The sequence below is a fragment of the Procambarus clarkii genome, chromosome 9 (genome assembly GCF_040958095.1).
Source record: "Procambarus clarkii isolate CNS0578487 chromosome 9, FALCON_Pclarkii_2.0, whole genome shotgun sequence".
NCBI classification, from domain to species: Eukaryota; Metazoa; Arthropoda; class Malacostraca; order Decapoda; family Cambaridae; genus Procambarus; species Procambarus clarkii.
The window spans coordinates 28,399,066-28,420,999 of record NC_091158.1 but is presented as its reverse complement, the minus strand read 5'-3'; the positions used below and the strand labels follow the sequence as shown (position 1 = coordinate 28,420,999).

The window sequence follows — 21,934 nt, the reverse complement described above, 5'->3', positions numbered from 1 at the left end:
GTGTGTGTGTGTGTGTGTGTGTGTGTGTGTGTGTGTGTGTGTGTGTGTGTGTGTGTGTGTGTGTGTGTGTGTGTGTGTGTGTGTGTGTGTGTGTGTGTGTGTGTGTGTGTGTGTGTGTGTGTGTGTGTGTGTGTGTGTGTGTGTGTGTGTGTGTGTGTGTGTGTGTGTGTGTGTGTGTGTGTGTGTGTGTGTGTGTGTGTGTGTGTGTGTGTGTGTGTGTGTGTGTGTGTGTGTGTGTGTGTGTGTGTGTGTGTGTGTGTGTGTGTGTGTGTGTGTGTGTGTGTGTGAGGGGAGGGAAGCGACCCGGGTCAAATGAGAAGTGATTGATGGCTGACAGGTGAGGGTCTGTCTGTCGGCCGGAGTATGTACCTCGCTCCTTCCTTACCAGAATCACAGTGTATGGGGAAGCGTGGTGGGACGAACAGTTAACAAGAATAATTTGTAGGTAGAGATCGCGTCTCCGTGATGATGTGAAATGTTTCTCTCTTTTAGTAAACGCTAACCTTCAGACTTTGACTGAGTTTACTAAGTGAAGTGATGTGTGGTGGACTATAGAGAGGGAGAGAGAGAGAGAGAGAGAGAGAGAGAGAGAGAGAGAGAGAGAGAGAGAGAGAGAGAGAGAGAGAGAGAGAGAGAGAGAGAGAGAGAGAGAGAGAGAGAGAGAGAGAGAGAGAGAAACAGGGAGAAAGAGAGAAAGAGAGAAAGAGAGAGAGAGAGAGAGAGAGAGAGAGAGAGAGAGAGAGAGAGAGAGAGAGAGAGAGAGAGAGAGAGAGAGAGAGAGAGAGAGAGAGAGACAGAGAGACAGAGAGAGATAGAGAGAGATAGAGAGAGAGACAGAGAGACAGAGACAGATAGATAGAGTCGCGGACCCTGGCGAAACGCATTGGTAATGGGTGCCCCACCACTTCCGGGTGTTGGAGGAGAAATACCCGAGCTAGTTGGAAAGTCGTTCACTCGGGCTCCAACCTGCGACCCGTACGCTTACCCCTCCGCAGACATTGAAAAACGCTTAAGGTAATGGTACACACTCCTCCTGCAGGAGACTTTGCCCCCCATCCTTGCACACTTAGCATTTCCTGTAGGGAGAGATAAATGGTTTGTCTAACCGCATAATGGCCTACTGCAGTCTCACAACGAGAGTGACTTCACTCATTCTTGACCCGAACACACAGAAAAAGCCAGGTGCAGTCCCGTGTCTTTTCCATGCATTTCTTACAACACCACTTAAGGGCTTCCTGTAGGGGAGTCAATGGGTTTCTCTAACCGCATAATGGCCCAGAGCACTCTCTCCCCGACGAGGGGAAGCTCCATCCATCCCCCACCCAAAACAACATAACAGACTGTGTTACCTTCTCCTCACATCTACACACTATCTCACACATACATATTCTTTTACTCATTCCTCTTATTCCACTCTTATCCTTGTATTTTCATACGTCTTCCCAGAAATTCCCACATCTTCCCAGAAATTCCCTTTGTGACTAGAGCGAGGGGGGGGCCGCACCTACTCACCCGCCACTCAGGGCTGCCTCCGACACGCGCCAAACTTCCGGGAAATTCCCCAAAAACCCGTGTGACGACGACGACGCGCTGCGACTATGACGTCGCGCGCCACCTGGCACCCAACAACATGACCTCCACTCTTTCCTGACCACATACCCAAACACCGGACGCTCACACGCGTCCGAAACGCGCCAAAACTTCCGGGAAATTCCCCAAAAACCCCTGAGGACTACGACGACACGCGCGGCACCTGTTGGGTGGCACTCACCTGAAGGTGAGTCCCACCTGGCAGGTGCCGCGCGCGTCGCCGTAGTCCTCAACCACACTACTGGGATCGAGTGGGAGCAGCAAGAGTAGCCGCAGTAGCACGAGTAGCCGAAATAGGAGCTTTGATAGATTCCAGTTAGAGCTCCAGATGCAGCGTGAGGACAAGGAGAGACAGTTCCAGCTGGAAAAGATGAAGCTAGAACTCCAGATGAAAAATGAAGCTGAGAAGGAAAAAGAAAAGACCAGGCTAGAGGTGGAGAAAGAAAAAGAGAAAACCAGAATAAGAGAACTGGAGTTGGAACAAGAGAAAGAAAAAGAGAAAGCAAGACTAGAGATGGAGAAAGAAAAAGAGAAAGCAAGACTAGAGGTAGAGAAAGAAAAAGAGAAAACAAAACAAACGCAGATAGAAGCGAACAGAACCTTAGCTGAACAAAGGATTGAACATGGGTTGCCAGAGAGCACCACCCAGGTATCACACTCACCAGATGTTAGGGTTAGGGAGAAGGACATTCCCTTGTTTGTTCCTGAAGAGGCAGAGAGCTTTTTCGAGCACTTTGAAAAGGTGGCCAGCATCAAGGAGTGGCCACAGGAGGAATGGGCCCAGCTGGTCCAGTTAACATTGACCGGTGCAGCCAGGGAGGCATACACCCAATTGTCACTGGAAGAGTGCCAGGATTATGCTACAGTAAAGAGCAGCATATTGCGCTCGTTTCAGCTAACCCCAGAAGCTTATAGGAAGCGCTTCAGAGAGATGATCAAAGTTGGGACATGTACTTTTGCTGAGACATCAAGGGATCTGGAAAGACGATTCCAGAAGTGGATTGAGGCTGCTGTAGTTGGATCTTACGCTGACCTGAAGCAACTGATGGTCATGGAGAAGTTCTTGGAGATGATGCATCCCGAAACAAAGTTCAAGATCCAGGAAGCAGGGGTAAAGGAGGTGAAAGATGCCGCAGATAGGGCGGATATGATTACTGAAGCGTACAAGAGCTTGAGGGAGAACAGAGTGAGAAGCGAGGTGAGACGCAGCAATTGCAGGCCCAGTGGAGTCTGGGAGGAAGAAAGTATGAGAGACCCAGAAGAGTCTGGGGTGAGAAGAATTTTGATAAATGGGCAGATAAACGTGAGTACTCTAAAACTCAGAAGAGTAGGTCGCGCACTTCGTCTGAAAGTGAAGATGGAGGAGCTAAACGAGAAACTGATCGTTATCCAGGAAATCAAGAGTCCAGTAAAACCCCACAGTGCAGGTAGTGTACCTGGCCCGAGGAACTCTCATGCGAGTGGACAAAGTCAGAGCCACTCTGGTACATATAGGAGAGACTTTTCCCAGGTGAGGTGTTACAATTGTAACGGATTGGGTCACGTGATGCGAGACTGTCGGCAGGGCAAGAGATTTATGACCCTGGCCATGTGTGACCCCCGAAGTAAATATACTAATGTGTTCCGAGACAAACCACAGAAGGTGAACTTAGTGAACGAGAGGTATAGGCCATTCATGAGTAAAGGTTGGATCAGTATAGGAGGTCAACCTGAGGTAGAAGTTGGTATCTTAAGAGATACCGGAGCTAATCAGAGCTTGATTACGAGAAGCTTGATTGAGAATGATCGACGGTTAGCTGGTAGGAGTAAGATGAAAGTGTATGGGTTATTGTCTGAGAGTGACATGCCCGTTTGTACTGTCCGGCTAAGGTCGGAATATGTGTCGGCAGAGGTGATGTTGGGAGTGTGCCCAGACATACTTATTCCAGGAGTCCAAGTGATCCTGGGGAATGACTTGTGCGGGACAAAGGTGTTGCCAAGAGTCATGGAGGAGACTGTGCCAGAGGAGTGCCCAGAAGGCCACGGCACGGGGGGGGGGGGCGGACACCTGAGAGTGTGAATCTAACTGACATCCGAGGAGATGAGTTAGGAGACCGCCAAGCCATTGAGTACCCTGTCTCGGTAGCGACGAAGGCAGCGGTGGCCGACGAGGAAGACACTGGAGAAGATGAGACAGTATCGATTCAACCGGTAGAGGATATCGACGTAGATATAGCGTGGCTGTTTGATGAAGGTCCAGCCCAGGAAAATGAAGTGTCGGTGAGGTCAAAAGTGAAGATGACCCAGCCAAAAAAGAATCATGTGAAGAGAGCGGACCTGAGTAGAGCCCAGCCCACTGAAATTAAGGGTCGGAAGGTGAATGCAACTGTGCTGAGTAGAAATGAGGAAGGATGTGGACAGACTGGGGACGGAAGTAGAGCGTCAAGTTGTCCACGAGCACAGAGGCATATGGATAGTGGAGTTAAGTTGTTTGAGATGTCAAGAGTTGACATGTTTCACAGAAAACGTGAAGAAGAGTAGTAACCGAGAAAGTGAAAGGAGAAGAGACAGTATGTGTGGAGAGATGCTTACGAGCACTCTAGAGAGGTAAAGCGACATGTACGGTCGAGTGCTGTTGGTTGTAGTACAGTGTTCGAAGAAACTTTTAGGGAACGAAGAAGAGTTGAAGGAGAAGAAAGGGAGTTGTATAGAGGTGAGAAGTGTGAGAAGAGGATGATGATACAAGCATGGAGGAGTAGAAGAAAGCCGAGGACTCGATGGAAGTCAAACAGGATGAGGTCTCGGATAAATGAGGAGACGAAAGGGAGGATCGTCGGTGAAGGTGAGGGAGTGAAGTATGATGACAGGAGACGGAAGTATAATGGCAGTAGATGGAAGTGTGAAGACGACAGAGGAGGTACTGACAGTAGATGGCTGAGTCTGGACGAGAATAGGAGACGAGGAAACGGAGAGTGGAAACAATAAGTAGAGTGGACCGATGGAGCGCAGGCGTCCTAGGAGGACAGCCTAGCCGAGAGGTGCCAGAGAGGTCAGATCGTTTGTGAGAAGATCATGTTTCTGGCGAGTTGTGAGCTGGATGTTGCTAGGTGCAACGAACTAATTGTAGGCTCCTAAGGGAGTTCGTAAGCAGATCAACCGGTCGAACCAATCGGTTGAAGAACGAGACAGTGTGGTGGCGGATGTATTATCCCAAGCTTTGCCACTGGAATAACTCTCAAAAATTAGGGGAGGGGAGTGTTATGATCTCAGCCTGCAGGAGAAACGAGTCTCCCCCCTTGAGAATTATTCAACAAGCCTGACCTAACTAGAAGGTATAGGAAATATAGAGGCGATAACACAGTTGTAAAATAGTTTGTTGGATTTAAATAACAATTTGAGATTATGGGCAGTGAAGAAGAAAAAAGACAAATGACAGGTTAGGAGATGTGGATGTTTTGCTGGAGGCGTGAGGCTCGCTTATGGAGGGCTTTGACCTCACTTGAGGCCAGACATCGCAGGGGGAAAGCCGCGCTCCGTTTGAGCTCCAGTCAGGAAGGAACCCCTAGTGATATATCTCGAAGAGAAGAGAAGTGTGCAGACGTACCAGCTGTGGAATCGAGCTGGGGACGTGTGGTCTCAAGTCCTGTTCGACGAGGAGAGTATTAAACCGCCCAGAGACATTTTCGAGGGCTGTGTGGAGCACCCTGACCGAACGCCGTCAGAGGGATAGCGCCCTTGACCAGACAATCTGTGGTAAGCACGATATACGCCAGTTCATAGTGATTGCTTGTAGTTGGCTGTGTGCCCAGCGACAGTAGCAATGTTTACTTATAAGTTAGACATGTTTTGATAAGGCTGAAAGCCTAAAATAAGAGAGTGGAGAGGGAGGAACACAGAGCGACGTCCGTCCCCTCTGAGCGCTGGCAGGTGACTGAGAGCTCCTGATGGTGGAGGCCCCTCCCGGAGTGAGTGAGGCCCACCAGACGAGGTGGAGCATGGACCCGCCCAACGGGGGAGTCCACTCTCACAGTATGTAGAGGACAGATAGAGGTTGGAGGTGTGACAGTGTTCCCCCCTTATATTTCTCCCACGCCTGCAGTAAGAGTCATGTCCACTTTACCCAAGCGTTCTCTACGTCGCAGGCATCGATTTGATATATGTGGGAGAGTGGAGTGTGCTCGGAGAGCCGAGAAATTTGTGAAACAATAATATTTTGGCCTGTGGTTTAGGCCCGTTAGGAAGCCAAGATGGCGCTGGCTCTCCTGTTTCCCCGCCAAAACTGTGTGACGTCAGTGGCACCGGATTGGTCACCGACAGCAATGTGGCACAGGGAGCCAATATAAACCCCCCGTGGCAAAAGTGACGTCACGAAGGAAGGGGGGTCCGGGCAGCGCGCCGCATTGGCGCCATCAGTCAGACATGACACGTCAAGGAGGTTGGACGTGCGACGATTGGTCCTGTCAGTTTGACAGTTGTTTCCCGCTCCCATGGATTTACGCGTCACCTGAAGTCTGCCAGTACTCTGTGAGGTCTTCCCTAGTTCATGTGTTGAACCAGAGAGGGAATCGACGGTTATTGAGCAACAAGTGCTCCAGGACAGGTACTGTGCAAGAGGAAGTGAAGTCTGTGCAGTGACGTAGGCGACGTCTGAGACAGTTCACCCATTCGTGACGGCGTAGTGGCTGACCAGAGCCACTGGGTAGCAGAGGAAGAAGAGGACTAGTTGGGAATCCGGACGACTGCCGCCGAGAAGTAGGCAGGCAGCCGTTGTTGGGAGAAGTCGACGGCCAGGAGACCGACTCCAACCCAACAAGAAGTCGAGGAGGAGCACGGACCTGCTGGGAAGAAGGCACGCAGACGACGCGCTTACGGTGGGACAGCGAGTGGGCTTCTGGTGAACACGACAACGTGTGTGTGGGGGCGTTCCCGACACGAGGCAGGAGCTAGGACCAGGAGCTACGACTCAACTCTCATCGGAGGATAGGTGGAAGTAGGTGGTTCTAGTATCCCTCCCCATTCCCCTTTAGTCAGCTATATTATTCGGCTATATTATTCAGCCTGAGGATTTTGTATGTCGTGAGCAAGGCTCACCAATGTCATAGTAAGGCACCAGTGTGCGGAATAGTACTATCAAGAGTACTCACGATACTTATATATATTATTATTGGTGTGTACAGGCACACAGATAAGTCGATGATTTACTGTGTTGAGAAAGTCTTACAGGAGACTTTAATGTGAACATATAGTGAGAAATTATATATAATATCATGTCAGTATTTGGAAGTTAGGCTATGTGCCCAGTAACTATTTATTTACCATTTATTGATGTCTGATTTATCTATATTATATATATCTATGTTCATGCATTGAATATTCATTTGCGAGTGCAGTGATTTATTGTGTTATCGCCCATGAAAGGAAGTACTGAGAATTCCAGTGTTAAATACTCCATAAGATATCATTGAATGAAGGGCAGTGTAAAACCGTTACAGTGAATTATTGTTGCATTTATTATAGAAACGATTGTTTAAGCCCGAGAACAGTGTAGCGAAGTAATACGTGCTATTGTTGCAAATATCGAGTGTGCGAGCTTCTAGTGATCTTTGAGAACTTAAAGAAACAGCGCGCGAGACGCCAGATAAACAAGCAACAAACTTTCGCGCGGAGCCAGGCGCTCAGTTGATCGTGACATTGACAAGAGGGGGAAGTGTTGCCACCGTGGTGAGTGTTTAATATACGTGGGAACGACCGACTCCCGCCTGGATCAGCTGATTACTTATTGTGATGACCTTGTGATATCTTTAAATGAGTTTTTAGTAAAATACAAAATACATTTGTGTTTATGTCATCCCCTCCATTTATCTTGTGGCTATATTATACTTGAAAGCAAAGAGTGATAAAGTACATACCTGCCTGATCTCCTGATCTATTGAGTGTGACCTTGCCAAGGCTACCACAATTCAACCAGTCCACTGACGTGTTACTGGACACCGAAAACACCAGTTGGCGACCTTGTGGTTAACAGTAATGCCCTATTGTTGGGGCGGGCACACAACAGTTAAGTGAACAAGAAGTGTGTTCCCACTCCTTCTCAATCAGAGGCCGGTTGGGATTGACTGGGATACTCTCCGGGCGTGCAGTGGCGCCGAGAGGATTAGAGTGAAGACCCGCAGGGCTACGGTGAGTGACCTTGAGCATAACTGTTGCTCACCGAGGAACAACAGGTAAAGGTGAAACCCCAACATTGGCGACCTTGCCAGGATAAAGTACAGTTAAGGTTGCTCACCGAGTAGAGAGAGAGAACTGTGATACCCCCAACATTGGCGACCTTGCCAGGATCTCGATCGAAATAAAGGTTGCAGTGGTGGTACTTGGCAGTGGTATTAGAGATCAGGTGCAGGTTATCACTCATAGCACAGGATGGAGGATGATAAAGTAACAAGGTTTATTGACACTAGAGATGAACAGGTGCTGGAGGAGTGCACCAAGGCACAGTTACAGGCAATAGCAAATCATTTTGGGATAAAGCTGAGATCTGCCAGAGTGGGAGAAAGAAGACTGGAAATAATGGCACAGCTCAGGGCACGAGACGAAGCTTTGGGGGAGGAACGGCCCCAAACACCTGCCAGTGTGGGAGAACACCTGAGCATTGGTGGAAGCAGCAGGGGATCCAGCCGCTGCAGGCACAGCATTAAGCTGGAAATGATGAAGCTGCAGCTGGAAGCACAGCAGCGCAGAGAGGAGCGAGAAGCACAGCAGCGCAGAGAAGAGCGAGAAGCGCAGCTGAGGAGAGAAGAAGCACAGCAGCGCAAAGAAGAGCGAGAAGCAGAAGCACAACTGAAGCGTGAGGAGCGAGAAGCACAGCTGAAGCGTGAGGAGCGAGAAGCACAGATACGCACGGAAGAACAAGAGCGAGAAGCACAGCTACGCAGGGAAGAACAAGAGCGAGAAGCACAGCTGAAGCGTGAGGAGCGAGAAGCACAGCTACGCAGGGAAGAACAAGAGCGAGAAGCACAGCTACGCAGGGAAGAACAAGAGCGAGAAGCACAGCTACGCAGGGAAGAACACGAGCGAGAAGCTAGGATGAGATAGCAGGAGATAGGAGCCAACAAGGAGGTGGAGCTGAAGCGAGCTGAACTAGGACTAGGTGCACCTGCTCCGCCGCAACAGGAAGACCGACGAGTGAGGGAACGAGATCTGCCGGTCTTCGTGCCAAATGAAGCCGAAAGTTTCTTCGACCACTTCGAAAGGGTCGCAGCTTTGAAGAGGTGGCCGAGGGCGGAGTGGGCGGAGTTGGTTCAAGGGAGGCTCACAGGTGAAGCTCGTGAAGCCTACACTATGCTCGACTTCCAAGAATGCACCAACTACGATGCGGTAAAAAGAGCTGTGCTCCATTCCTTCAAGCTCACGCCGGAATGTTACAGGAAGAGGTTTAGAGAATGTACCCGGTCGCCAGGAAAATCTTATGCGGAGACGGCGAGGGACATGGAGAGGAAGTTCCTTAAGTGGCTGGACTCTGAAGGAGTGAGGTCGGTTGAAGAGGTCAAGGAGCTAATGGTTATGGAAAAGTTTATGTCCGTGCTCTCTCCTGAGATCAGGGTGAGAGTGAAGGAGGCGGACATAAAGGACCTGAGGGCCGCAGCCGACCGAGCCAACATGTTGGAAGAAGCCTTACGCCCACGACGAGAGGGACAGCACCGATCACCCGTATACTCCGGAAACAGCAGGAATTATAGGAGGACGGATAGATGGAGGACAGGAGCGAGTTCCCCCAAGTCCCACCTCTCGAGTTGGGACAACCGAGGATCAAAAGGTGCTGTAGAGCCGACAAAGAAGAACCAAGCTGAGAGCTCGGGAGCTGTTGCTGCAACGAAAGAGTCGACAGGTGGTGCGAGGAAGACACAGGGAGCGACGGCCTCTGGAGGCAGTGCTAAGGCGAGCGGTGGCGGATGGTCTCCGACGAGGGTCCGCTGCTACAACTGCGGAATAATCGGACACGTCGCGCGGGAATGCAGACACCCTAAGCAGAGGGGGCACGTTGCTTTAGTGAGGTTCGAGGACCAGAGGGCCGAGAGAGTGCGGGATGAACCCGTACTGAGTGGGAAGAAGAAAATTCACCCATTCGTGTGTCAGGGAACCGTAAGGATGGGGGACGCAGACCCCATCCCAGTGAAAATATTAAGAGACACTGGGGCCGATTTTACCCTGGTGAGTGAAACCCTGTTCCCCGAGGGTTATGAGAGTACCAGTGTGGGGGTGGCAAGTGTGACCACTGTGGGAGGCCCAGTGAGGATGCCCCTACACCAGGTAACTTTGGATTCTGACTATGGCTGCCAGACCCTTGTGGTGGGAGTCTGTACATCAATGCCCAAGATGGAGGCCCAGGTCATCTTGGGAAACGACGCATGTGGAGGATATGTCCTCCCGAATCTCGTGAAAGGCGAAGAGTGCCTAGAACAATACAAGGAGACGGGCGGAGTGTTAGACGCCTGTGGGGACGAGAAGGGAATCGCCCCGGTGGCGTTCCCAGTTTGTGCTGTGATGCCGAGATGGCGTGAAGAACAAGGAGGTTGTGGATCTGATGGGGCTGAGGAGACGTCCGACAGCCTGGGAATCGATCACCTCTTCATAGGACCCAGAGAACGAGCGGAGGGCGAAGAGAGCCCAAATGGTGAGTTGCAGGTGACCCTCACCAATTCTCTAGGGGTAGACCGCACTCGTCTTGGAGAGTTGCAGCAGGAAGAGTTCCCCGGATTGATTAGTGAGGCCAAAGGAGGACGTGTTGGTCCTGAGAAGGCTACCCATTTTTACATTCAAGACGGCATGCTGATGAGACAGTGGAGACCTGTGAGGGTGGAGGCCGGAGAAGAGTCTCTAAGTACGAGGCACCAGGTAGTGTTGCCGGCACAGTGCAGAGCGGCCGTGTTGGACCTATCGCACTCCGTGGACTCTGCAGGTCACCTGGGGGTGACCAAGACGCTGCGAAGGATCAGGGATTACTTTTACTGGCCAGGTATGGACGCCGAGGTGAGGCGCTATTGTAAGACGTGCTTACCGTGCCAGAGGGCAGGGAAGAGCCAATCCGCGATACCGAAGGCCCCATTGATCCCTGTTCCAGCGTTTGGGCCTGCATTCGAGCGTCTGTTAGTTGACAGGGTGGGTCCTTTGCCAAGGACGAAGCGAGGGAATACCTACCTACTGACGATAATGTGTGCGTCCACCAGATTTCCAGAAGCCGTCCCGATGCGACGTTTGACGTCGAAAGGAGTAGCCGGCCAACTACAACGATTTTTCTCTTGGGTGGGGATGCCCAGAGAGATTCAGACAGACTGCGGAAGTATATTTCAGTCTAAATAGTTCCGACAGACGGTGACAGGATGGGGAGTGACTCAGATTCGATCGTCGCCCTACCGACCGCAGTCGCAGGGGGCGATCGAGAGATTTCATTCCACCTTGAAAACCGTGCTGAGAGTATTCTGCGCAGAACAGGGGGCTGAGTGGGATGAGGCTGTATACCCCGCGTTATTTGCCATACGTAACGCAGTGGTAGAATCACTAGGATTCTCGCCTTTCCAGCTAGTGTATGGACACGAGGTGCGAAGTCCTCTGTCCATGCTGAGGGAACAATGGACACCAGGAGCGGCCGTGGGAACGGTGAATGAATATGTCCAGAAGTTCAAAGAACGTCTCACTCTAGCGAAGGAACTAGCTGGGAAACACCTGAAGGAGGCGCAGCGTAAGATGTCGGAGTGGTACGACAAGAGAGCTACGCAGAGGGATTTCCAGGTCGGGTCCCAAGTGATGGTTTTGCTGCCAGGTAAAGGTAGGGTGACCGAGTCGCGGTTCGAGGGACCATACCAGGTGCTGCGGCGGTTGGGTCCTGTGTCGTACGAAATTGAGAAGCCGGACAGACCCCGCAAGAAGCAGGTGTGTCACATAGACCGCCTGAAACCTTTCTTCACTGTGGAAGGAGGAGCCGCCAGGCAGGACGGAACGATGAACCGAGAACCCCAGCAGAAGACAGTTCTGTGCGTACAGGTGGACCAAGAACTCCCGGAGGAGGAAGGAAAGTGGTCCAGGGCGGATGGCACACGTCTCACCAACACTGAGAGTCTGGCAAAGATCAAGGACAAGCTACTACATCTGGAAGGGCAACAGAGAGCGGACCTGACGAACCTACTGAGAGAGAATGCCTCCCTCTTCACCGACGTGCCCCAACGACACAGGAGTGTAACGCACGAGGTAGAGGTGAGGGACGCCAGGCCTGTCAAGCAGAGCGTGTATAGGGTGAGCCCGGAGAAGCGAGAGCTGATGAGAAAGGAGGTGGAGTACCTCCTTGAGAACGACCTTGCGGAGCCCAGTAAAAGTGAGTGGAGTTCCCCATGCCTGTTGGTGAGGAAAAGCGACGGAACCTACAGCTTTTGTACAGATTACAGGAGGGTGAACTCCATCACAGTGGCTGATTCTCACCCCATGCCGAGAGTGAGCGATTGCATTGACCAGGTGGGCAGTGCACGGTACGTATCCAAGGTCGATCTACTCAAGGGGTACTACCAGATCTCTCTGACTCCTGAGGCCAGGAAGATATCAGCTTTCGCAACTCCTGACGGGCTGTACCAGTACAAGGTGTTGCCCTTTGGTATGAAAAACAGCGGCAGCTGCTTCCAGCGTATGATGAACGAGCTGTTACAGGGTGCCGCAGGCTGCACAGTTTACATCGATGACATCGTCGTTTACGCCGACGATTGGAAGACGCATCTGGAGAGACTTAGAGAATTGTTCAGAAGGCTAGAGGAGGCTAACTTGACTGTAAATTTGGCCAAGAGCGAGTTTGGGAAAGCTCACTTAGAGTACCTTGGTTTTGTCATCGGCCAAGGTGAAGTCACCCCTGTTGATCACAAAGTAACAGCCATTAAGGAATACCCCGTGCCCAGAATGCGTAAAGAGTTGCTAAGGTACCTCGGAATGATAGGGTACTATCGTGGGTTCTGCAGGAATTTCTCCACGGTAGCGCATCTCCTAACCGAGCTACTCTCCAAGAATGTACGATGGAGATGGGGAGAGGCCTGCCAAGAGTCTTTTGAAAAGACCAAGAAATTGTTGACGGAGGCCCCGGTATTAATATCTCCAGATTTTTCAGCCAGATTCATACTGTAAGTGGACGCCAGCGACGTTGGGATAGGGGCCATGTTGGCTCAAGAAAGGAGTGAAGTACATAGGCCAGTAGCGTTCTACTCGAAGAAGTTTGTAAAATACCAGCGGGCCTATAGCACCGTTGAGAAGGAGGCATTGGCGCTAGTTATGGCCCTGAAGCACTTTGATGTGTACGTGGGAGGAGGGGCGAGACCTGTTCTGGTGTTCACAGATCACAACCCTCTCACCTTTTTGTATAAAATGAAGAACTCCAACCAACGTCTGACGAGGTGGGCGTTGTTACTGCAAGAATACCGGCTGGAAATCAAGCACATCAAGGGAAAGGACAACGTAGTAGCAGATGCCCTATCCCATATACACTAACCAGACATGACTCTTATTTTAAGGGGAGGGGTATGTGACGGTGTTCCCCCCTTATATTTCTCCCACGCCTGCAGTAAGAGTCATGTCCACTTTACCCAAGCGTTCTCTACGTCGCAGGCATCGATTTGATATATGTGGGAGAGTGGAGTGTGCTCGGAGAGCCGAGAAATTTGTGAAACAATAATATTTTGGCCTGTGGTTTAGGCCCTTTAGGAAGCCAAGATGGCGCTGGCTCTCCTGTTTCCCCGCCAAAACTGTGTGACGTCAGTGGCACCGGATTGGTCACTGACAGCAATGTGGCACAGGGAGCCAATGAAAACCCCCCGTGGCAAAAGTGACGTCACGAAGGAAGGGGGGTCCGGGCAGCGCGCCGCGTTGGCGCCATCAGTCAGACACGACACGTCAAGGAGGTTGGACGTGCGACGATTGGTCCTGTCAGTTTGACAGTTGTTTCCCGCTCCCGTGGATTTGCGCGTCACCTGAAGTCTGCCAGTACTCTGTGAGGTCTTCCCTAGTTCATGTGTTGAACCAGAGAGGGAATCGACGGTTATTGAGCAACAAGTGCTCCAGGACAGGTACTGTGCAAGAGGAAGTGAAGTCTGTGCAGTGACGTAGGCGACGTCTGAGACAGTTCACCCATTCGTGACGGCGTAGTGGCTGACCAGAGCCACTGGGTAGCAGAGGAAGAAGAGGACTAGTTGGGAATCCGGACGACTGCCGCCGAGAAGTAGGCAGGCAGCCATTGTTGGGAGAAGTCGACGGCCAGGAGACCGACTCCAACCCTACAAGAAGTCGAGGAGGAGCACGGACCTGCAGGGAAGAAGGCACGGAGACGACGCGCTAACGGTGGGACAGCGAGTGGGCTTCTGGTGAACACAACAACGTGTGTGTGGGGGCGTTCCCGACACGAGGCAGGAGCCAGGACCAGGAGCTACGACTCAACTATCATCGGAGGATAGGTGGAAGTAGGTGGTTCTAGTATCCCTCCCCATTCCCCTTTAGTCAGCTATATTATTCGGCTATATTATTCAGCCTGAGGATTTTGTATGTCGTGAGCAAGGCTCACCAATGTCATGGTAAGGCACCAGTGTGCGGAATAGTACTATCAAGAGTACTCACGATACTTATATATATTATTATTGGTGTGTACAGGCACACGGATAAGTCGATGATTTACTGTGTTGAGAAAGTCTTACAGGAGACTTTAATGTGAACATATAGTGAGAAATTATATATAATATTATGTCAGTATTTGGAAGTTAGGCTATGTGCCCAGTAACTATTTATTTACCATTTATTGATGTCTGATTTATCTATATTATATATGTCTATGTTCATGCATTGAATATTCATTTGCGAGTGCAGTGATTTATTGTGTTATCGCCCACGAAAGGAAGTACTGAGAACTCCAGTGTTAAATACTCCATAAGATATCATTGAATGAAGGGCAGTGTAAAACCGTTACAGTGAATTATTGTTGCATTTATTATAGAAACGATTGTTTAAGCCCGAGAACAGTGTAGCGAAGTAATACGTGCTATTGTTGCAAATATCGAGTGTGCGAGCTTCTAGTGATCTTTGAGAACTTAAAGAAACAGCGCGCGAGACGCCAGATAAACAAGCAATAAACTTTCGCGCGGAGCCAGGCGCTCAGCTGATCGTGACATTAACGAGAGGGGGAAGTGTTGCCACCGTGGTGAGTGTATAATATACGTGGGAACGACCGACTCCCGCCTGGATCAGCTGATTACTTATTGTGATGACCTTGTGATATCTTTAAATGAGTTTTTAGTAAAATACAAAATACATTTGTGTTTATATCATCCCCTCCATTTATCTTGTGGCTATATTATACTTGAAAGCAAAGAGTGATAAAGTACATACCTGCCTGATCTCCTGATCTATTGAGTGTGACCTTGCCAAGGCTACCACAATTCAACCAGTCCACTGACGTATTACTGGACACCGAAAACACCAGTTGGCAACCGTGTGGTTAACAGTAATGCCCTATTGTTGGGGCGGGCACACAACAGTTAAGTGAACAAGAAGTGTGTTCCCACTCCTTCTCAATCAGAGGCCGGTTGGGATTGACTGGGATACTCTCTGGGCGTGCAGTGGCGCCGAGAGGATTAGAGTGAAGACCCGCAGGGCTATGGTGAGTGACCTTGAGCATAACTGTTGCTCACCGAGGAACAACAGGTAAAGGTGAAACCCCAACATTGGCGACCTTGCCAGGATAAAGTACAGTTAAGGTTGCTCACCGAGTAGAGAGAGAGAACTGTAATACCCCCAACAGAGGCAAACTGTTTTGTGATTATTTTTGTTTATGTGTTAAAGGGGAAACATTTATATTGGAGTGTCGATAGGTTGCAGGTTTGTCTTTGGTGGAAGAAGTTGCTGAGAACTTCTAAGCCAGTCCAGATGAAGTAGTTGATGAGACTCCAAGGTAGTGGAGGAGAAGACCTCGAGCTGTGAGGAGAAGCAGTGAAGAGGAGTGTCACGTGCTTCTGTAGAGGTGGTGAAGCACCATAGTTGCTCGAGGGAACTTCGTGGTGTAGCAGCCAGGAGAGCTGTGGAGGACCCTAGCAGAAGAGTGAAGCACCATAGTTGCTCAAGGAAAACTGCATGGTGAAGCAGCATGGAGGAGCTGCAGAGGATCCTGGTAGTTAAACCCGGAAGAACCTGAAGAGATCAGGGTAGTGAACTTCCAGATGTGGAAGGGAGTTCCAAATGATTACTTGTAGGGAGGTGATAGAGTGTTTGTCATTAGCGTGTAAGGCGCAGTGAGAGGTGAGTGATTGTTTGCATTCTTATGTCAAGGAGTGTTTTATACTGAAGTTTAGAGTTACAGTCGTAGGCTGGATTACCTACAGATGTATGTGTTCTAGGACTAATAGGTTGATCGATTGATCATTTCTGTGTATCAAGGAACATTTATACTGATATATGTTATTGCATTCACATGCTGACTTTCCTTGTACACGTTTATATATATATATATATATATATATATATATATATATATATATATATATATATATATATATATATATATATATATATATATATATATATATATATATATATATATTGGTGTATACTGGCAGCAGGTTTTCTTTCAAACATGTTTCATTGAATATGACCGCATATTCTGTATTTATTATTTTCTGGTTTAGGGCTTCTATCCCTCTAACTATTTTCTTAGCATTAGGGCTTAATTGAAATAGGAGTTCTCCAAAACTCATTTTCGTACTTTTAAGGTGAAGAAAAGAAGTGATTTACTATAGAGTGTAGTAATACACTCTATAGTAAAATACAATACAAATAAGTGTAATACACTCTATAGTAAATCACTTCTTTTCTTCACCTTAAAAGTACGAAAATGAGTTTTGGAGAACTCCTATTTCAATTAAGCCCTGATGCTAAGAAAATAGTTAGAGGGATAGAAGCCCTAAACCAGAAAAAAATAAATACAGAATATGCGGTCATATTCAATGAAACATATATATATATATATATATATATATATATATATATATATATATATATATATTCTCTTGTTGATAGTGCAACAGTGTATGTAGACTTGATCTACTTGAGGAGGTTGATAGTGTCAGGTGGTGAATCAGGAGATAGTACACCACTTGATGAGCCGATGATAGAGTCCTGATGGTGTTGGAGTGCAACCTGATTGTAATAGTATAGAGTATAGGATTCATTACTATTATATGTGTGTATGTATTGTGTATGTGCTTTGTCCAGTATATGTATTCCAATTTGCTGGTGTTTGCCCTTGTCCTAGTGAGGCTTCCCAGGAAATAGTAAAGAAAGAGAGAGAGAGAGAAAGAACCAAGAACCACCGCTGTGGACAGGGTAGGATGGAAAATTAGTAAGTCAAAGGGGATTGAGATCATATCACATAAGGAGGGAGTGGGGAGTCACAGCGGCTCGAGTGGGTGTGTGCACGTGACAACGAGGCTGAGTGTTGGAGCCGCATCCCCTAAACGTGTGACGTTGAACCCCTCTCCAAGAGCCAGATGCGCCTAGTGTAATCTCCTAGTGAAGTAAAAGCACTCTGCCGAGTTGTGGGTTGGGTTGTCCGTAAAGGAGGAACACACAAGGATCAACACCACCAACCCACACTATAATACTTCACCTTGCTGGTTCCGATTCTTCGACCCTGCTGGTTGTTACGTCCACCTGCAGGTGCTGTTCCTTCTTACCAGAGACGATGTTGCTTCCACCCTGCAGGTGCTATTTCTCCCTCCTTGCTGGCGTTGTTGCATTCCCCCGACAGGTGTTGTTGATTTCACCAGCTGGTGAAGTTGCTTCCATCTGCAGTTGCTTTTGCTTCCTCCCTGTAGGTGCTGTTACTTCATCCCTGCATATGCTAATGCTTCTGCTCAGCAGGTGGTATTGCTTCCACATGTAAGGGCTGTTGCATCCACCCTGCAGTTGCTGTTGCTTCCATACTTCAGGGGCTGCTGCTTCGACCCTGCTGATGCTGTTGCTTCCACCTGCTGATGCTGTTGCTTCCACCTGCTGATGCTGTTGCTTCCACCTGCTGATGCTGTTGCTTCCACCTGCTGATGCTGTTGCTTCCACCTGCTGATGCTGTTGCTTCCACCTGCTGATGCTGTTGCTTCCACCTGCTGATGCTGTTGCTTCCACCTGCTGATGCTGTTGCTTCCACCTGCTGATGCTGTTGCTTCCACCTGCTGATGCTGTTGCTTCCACCTGCTGATGCTGTTGCTTCCACCTGCTGATGCTGTTGCTTCCACCTGCTGATGCTGTTGCTTCCACCTGCTGATGCTGTTGCTTCCACCTGCTGATGCTGTTGCTTCCACCTGCTGATGCTGTTGCTTCCACCGGCAGGTGCTGTCGCCTCCACTCTGTTGAAGCTATTGCCTCCATCAGCAGGAGCAGTTGATTCCACCTACAGGTGCTGTTGTTTACATCCTGCACTGGCTGCTACTTCCACCCTGCTGGTGCTTTTGCTTCCACCCTGCTGGTTGTTGCTTCCATCTGCAGGTTGTTGCGTCCACCGTGTAGGTGCTGTTGCTTCCTGCTGGAGATGCTGTTGCTTCCACCTTCAGTTGCTGTTGCTTGCACCCTACAGGTGCTGCTATTTCCACCTTCTGGTGTTGTTATTTCCACCCTGCGGGTTCTGTTGCTTCCAACTTGCAGGTGCTGTTGCTGCCACCTGCAGGTGCTGTTGCTGCCACCTGCAGGTGCTGTTGCTTCCATCTGCAGGTGCTGTTGCTTCCACGTGCAAGTGCTGTTGCTTCCAAAACGCTTGTGCTGCTGCTTCCACCTGCATGTGTTGTTCCTTATACCCTGCTGGAGCTGTTGCTTCAACCTGAAGGTGCTGTTCCTGCCACCTTCAAGTGCCGTATCTTTCATCCTGCAGGTGCTATTGCATTCAACCTGCTGGTACTGTTTCTTCCATCTTGCAAGTGCTGTTGATTCCATACTGCAGGTCCTGTTGCTTCCACCCTGCTGGTTATTGCTTCCACGTGCGGGTGCTGTTACTTCCACTTATAAGTGCTGTTGCTTCAACTTTCAGGTGATGTTGCTTCCACCTTGCAAGTGCTGAGGCTTCCACCCTCCTGGTGCTGTTTGCTTCCATCCTACAGGTGCTGTGGCTTCCACCTTGCTGGTACTATTGCTTCCACCTGTAGGTGCTGTTGTTTTCACCCTACAGGTGCTGATTCCTTCAAATGCAGGTGCTGTTTCTATAATTTGCAGGTGCTAATAATTTGCTTCAACATGCTGATGCTGATGCTTTCACATACAGGTTTTGTGGCTCCCACCTGCAGGTCCCAGCCTGCCTGTGTGGTGGGTCCCAGCCTGCCTGTGTGGTGGGTCCCAGCCTGCCTGTGTGGTGGGTCCCAGCCTGCCTGTGTGGTGGGTCCCAGCCTGCCTGTGTGGTGGGTCCCAGCCTGCCTGTGTGGTGGGTCCCAGCCTGCCTGTGTGGTGGGTCCCAGCCTGCCTGTGTGGTGGGTCCCAGCCTGCCTGTGTGGTGGGTCCCAGCCTGCCTGTGTGGTGGGTCCCAGCCTGCCTGTGTGGTGGGTCCCAGCCTGCCTGTGTGGTGGGTCCCAGCCTGCCTGTGTGGTGGGTCCCAGCCTGCCTGTGTGGTGGGTCCCAGCCTGCCTGTGTGGTGGGTCCCAGCCTGCCTGTGTGGTGGGTCCCAGCCTGCCTGTGTGGTGGGTCCCAACCTGCCTGTGTGGTGGGTCCCAGCCTGCCTGTGTGGTGGGTCCCAACCTGCCTGTGTGGTGGGGCCCAACCTGCCTGTGTGGTGGGTCCCAGCCTGCCTGTGTGGTGGGTCCCAGCCTGCCTGTGTGGTGGGTCTCAGCCTGCCTGTGTGGTGGGTCCCAGCCTGCCTGTGTGGTGGGTCCCAGCCTGCCTGTGTGGTGGGTCCCAGCCTGCCTGTGTGGTGGGTCCCAGCCTGCCTGTGTGGTGGGTCCCAGCCTGCCTGTGTGGTGGGTCCCAGCCTGCCTGTGTGGTGGGTCCCAGCCTGCCTGTGTGGTGGGTCCCAGCCTGCCTGTGTGGTGGGTCCCAGCCTGCCTGTGTGGTGGGTCCCAGCCTGCCTGTGTGGTGGGTCCCAACCTGCCTGTGTGGTGGGTCCCAGCCTGCCTGTGTGGTGGGTCCCAGCCTGCCTGTGTGGTGGGTCCCAACCTAACTAAGCAACACTTTTACACTATGGCAGACTTGGTATAGGTCTGGTATAACGTGGCAGGTATAAAACAAGAACAATTGATATAACAACGACCAGTTTCTGGGCATTGTTGACATTGACCAGTGATTGGGGATTGTTATATACATTTCTCTGATTTTATACCTGACATATTTCCAAGTCTCCCATTTATTTTCTCTGGTGCCATAGTATAGGGACGAGCATGAAATTTGTTTACAAATGTGGCATATAATTAACTGGCGGGAACCAGGCACCCGGGAGGCCTGAAACTACCCGAGTTTTGAAACTTCAGCCAAATCAATATTTATATGAATATATTGTGACGATAATCTCTTTCAAGAGAGATTGAGCCTGCCCTTCCTTACTTAAAGTTACGTCAAATATACAAGTACAAGATGCTACATTCAAGATACGACACCAGTAGCACAAAACGTTTTGACCAGGAGGCAAAACGTACCCAAGATCCCCCCTACTCCACACACCCTCCATGCCGGCTTGTCGTCAACCAGCAAACTACTCATTCCAGCCTGCCTCTTCCTGATTGGTGACTCGCCGACCGCGCACCTGCACACTGCACCTCCGCGCCATCTACTTGAATCGACGTCGGAGCCCTGACCAGCTATTAACTTCAGAATATTCTTTGTGCTCTTAGAGTTGACATCTCTCTCTGGCATACTAAGCTCACTGGCTTGTATACGAAGGGAGGTCTCAGCCATAGCCGATATTCTCAGCACTATTTTACCCTTTCACCTTTATACTATTGTGTCTCACATTGTCTTTGCATTTATCTTTGTTATTTAATTGTATTTTTCATTCCCCCAAGATTTGTCATTATTTTCATTTATGTTTAAAGTAAATATATTAAAGTTTCATTGTTCATACTTTGTGTTTTACGTGTTCCTCCCTCTCACTTACCACAGACAACAGGCAAGCAGTTTATCTTTTTGTTTTATGTGTGACCAGGCAGTGACACCCGCCATTGGAGGACTGCCGAACATCAACACTCCAACACTTTCCCGTCACAATATCGATACATACAAAATTACCTCTATGTCAGCCGATGTCTCACGTCTTGAGATTGTGTTGTATAATAAGTTACAGATGAAAGTAACCGGGTGTGGTGCAACTGACCTGACCCGTGGGTGATGCGGGCAGATCCTGCCGGTGTTAACTTCCGTGTACAGCTGCACAATCGTCTCCGTCGGCAGATGTTTCAAGTGTGTCACCAAGTGCGGGTAGGTAGTGGCGGCCTGGGTGGTGACCCGGCGGGCCAGCCACGTACACAAGTGGGTGAGATGGGTGCGAACCTGGGCGGTGAGGTCCGTGGTGGACGGCCCGGGAGCCACCTCTCTCTCCAAGTCCACCTCCTGCATCCTCGCTGAAATAACAATACATTTTATTGCTATATATTTAGTATATAATAAGATGGTTAGGTCTTCCATTTTACACACTTTTCATATACAAAATTGTTTTGTAATCTTGAAACTACTTAATTATGAAGCTAGTTAACCTTAAAATTCAATGATCCGGGTGATTTGACTCAGTAATCACCTCCTCAGAACTCAACTACCATGGTAACTAGTTAAAGATAATTAAGAGCTGACCTGGGTGACTGTGGGCGTGGTGGTGGCGAGGGCGCGCGTCTAGGAAGGTGAGGGTGAGGCTGGAGGCCAAGGTGGCGGCGTCTGGAAGCGTGAGTGACTGGCTGCACGTCACCTTCTCCAGGACAGGTTCATCACTACCTTGGGTCACGAACTGCTGGCGACACTCCCACACCTGAGGCCAAGTACACCGTCACACACACCGTCACACACACCGTTACATACACACTCACTAACTACTACCGTCAACTTTTATACTCATAAGAAGTCAACACAGTGAATTGTTCTGGATTATATATGTATTATTATGATTAGGTGAAGGAATATTGTCCGGGTAGAAGAGCTCACCGCCTCAGTAGTGAGTGATGACAAGCCCTTGTTGGCCGGTCCGGAGGTGGGGCGACACCGGGCCAGGTCTCTGGTCCGCACCACTTCATACCCGCCCGGCCACACTCCGCCAGTGTCGTACTCCGTCTCGCACTCACCAAACTGATCACTCTGTCAAACATTAGTGCAAATATTAGGACCATGGGGGAGAAAGTAGTGCAAA

The 21,934-nt window shown here is 49.9% G+C and overlaps 1 protein-coding gene across 1 annotated transcript in view; it reads right to left on the bottom strand.

The window, feature by feature from the left end:
* LOC123766095 (uncharacterized) overlaps window positions 1–21,934 on the bottom strand; it is a 902,969-nt gene that overhangs the window by 679,182 nt on the left and 201,853 nt on the right. The window contains exons 5-7 of the mRNA XM_069321294.1: window positions 21,733–21,882; window positions 21,388–21,559; window positions 20,915–21,161 (exon numbers count right to left, since the gene is read on the bottom strand). Of these exons, the coding sequence (XP_069177395.1) occupies window positions 20,915–21,161; window positions 21,388–21,559; window positions 21,733–21,882 (569 nt within the window). The remainder of the gene's footprint in view (window positions 1–20,914; window positions 21,162–21,387; window positions 21,560–21,732; window positions 21,883–21,934) is intronic.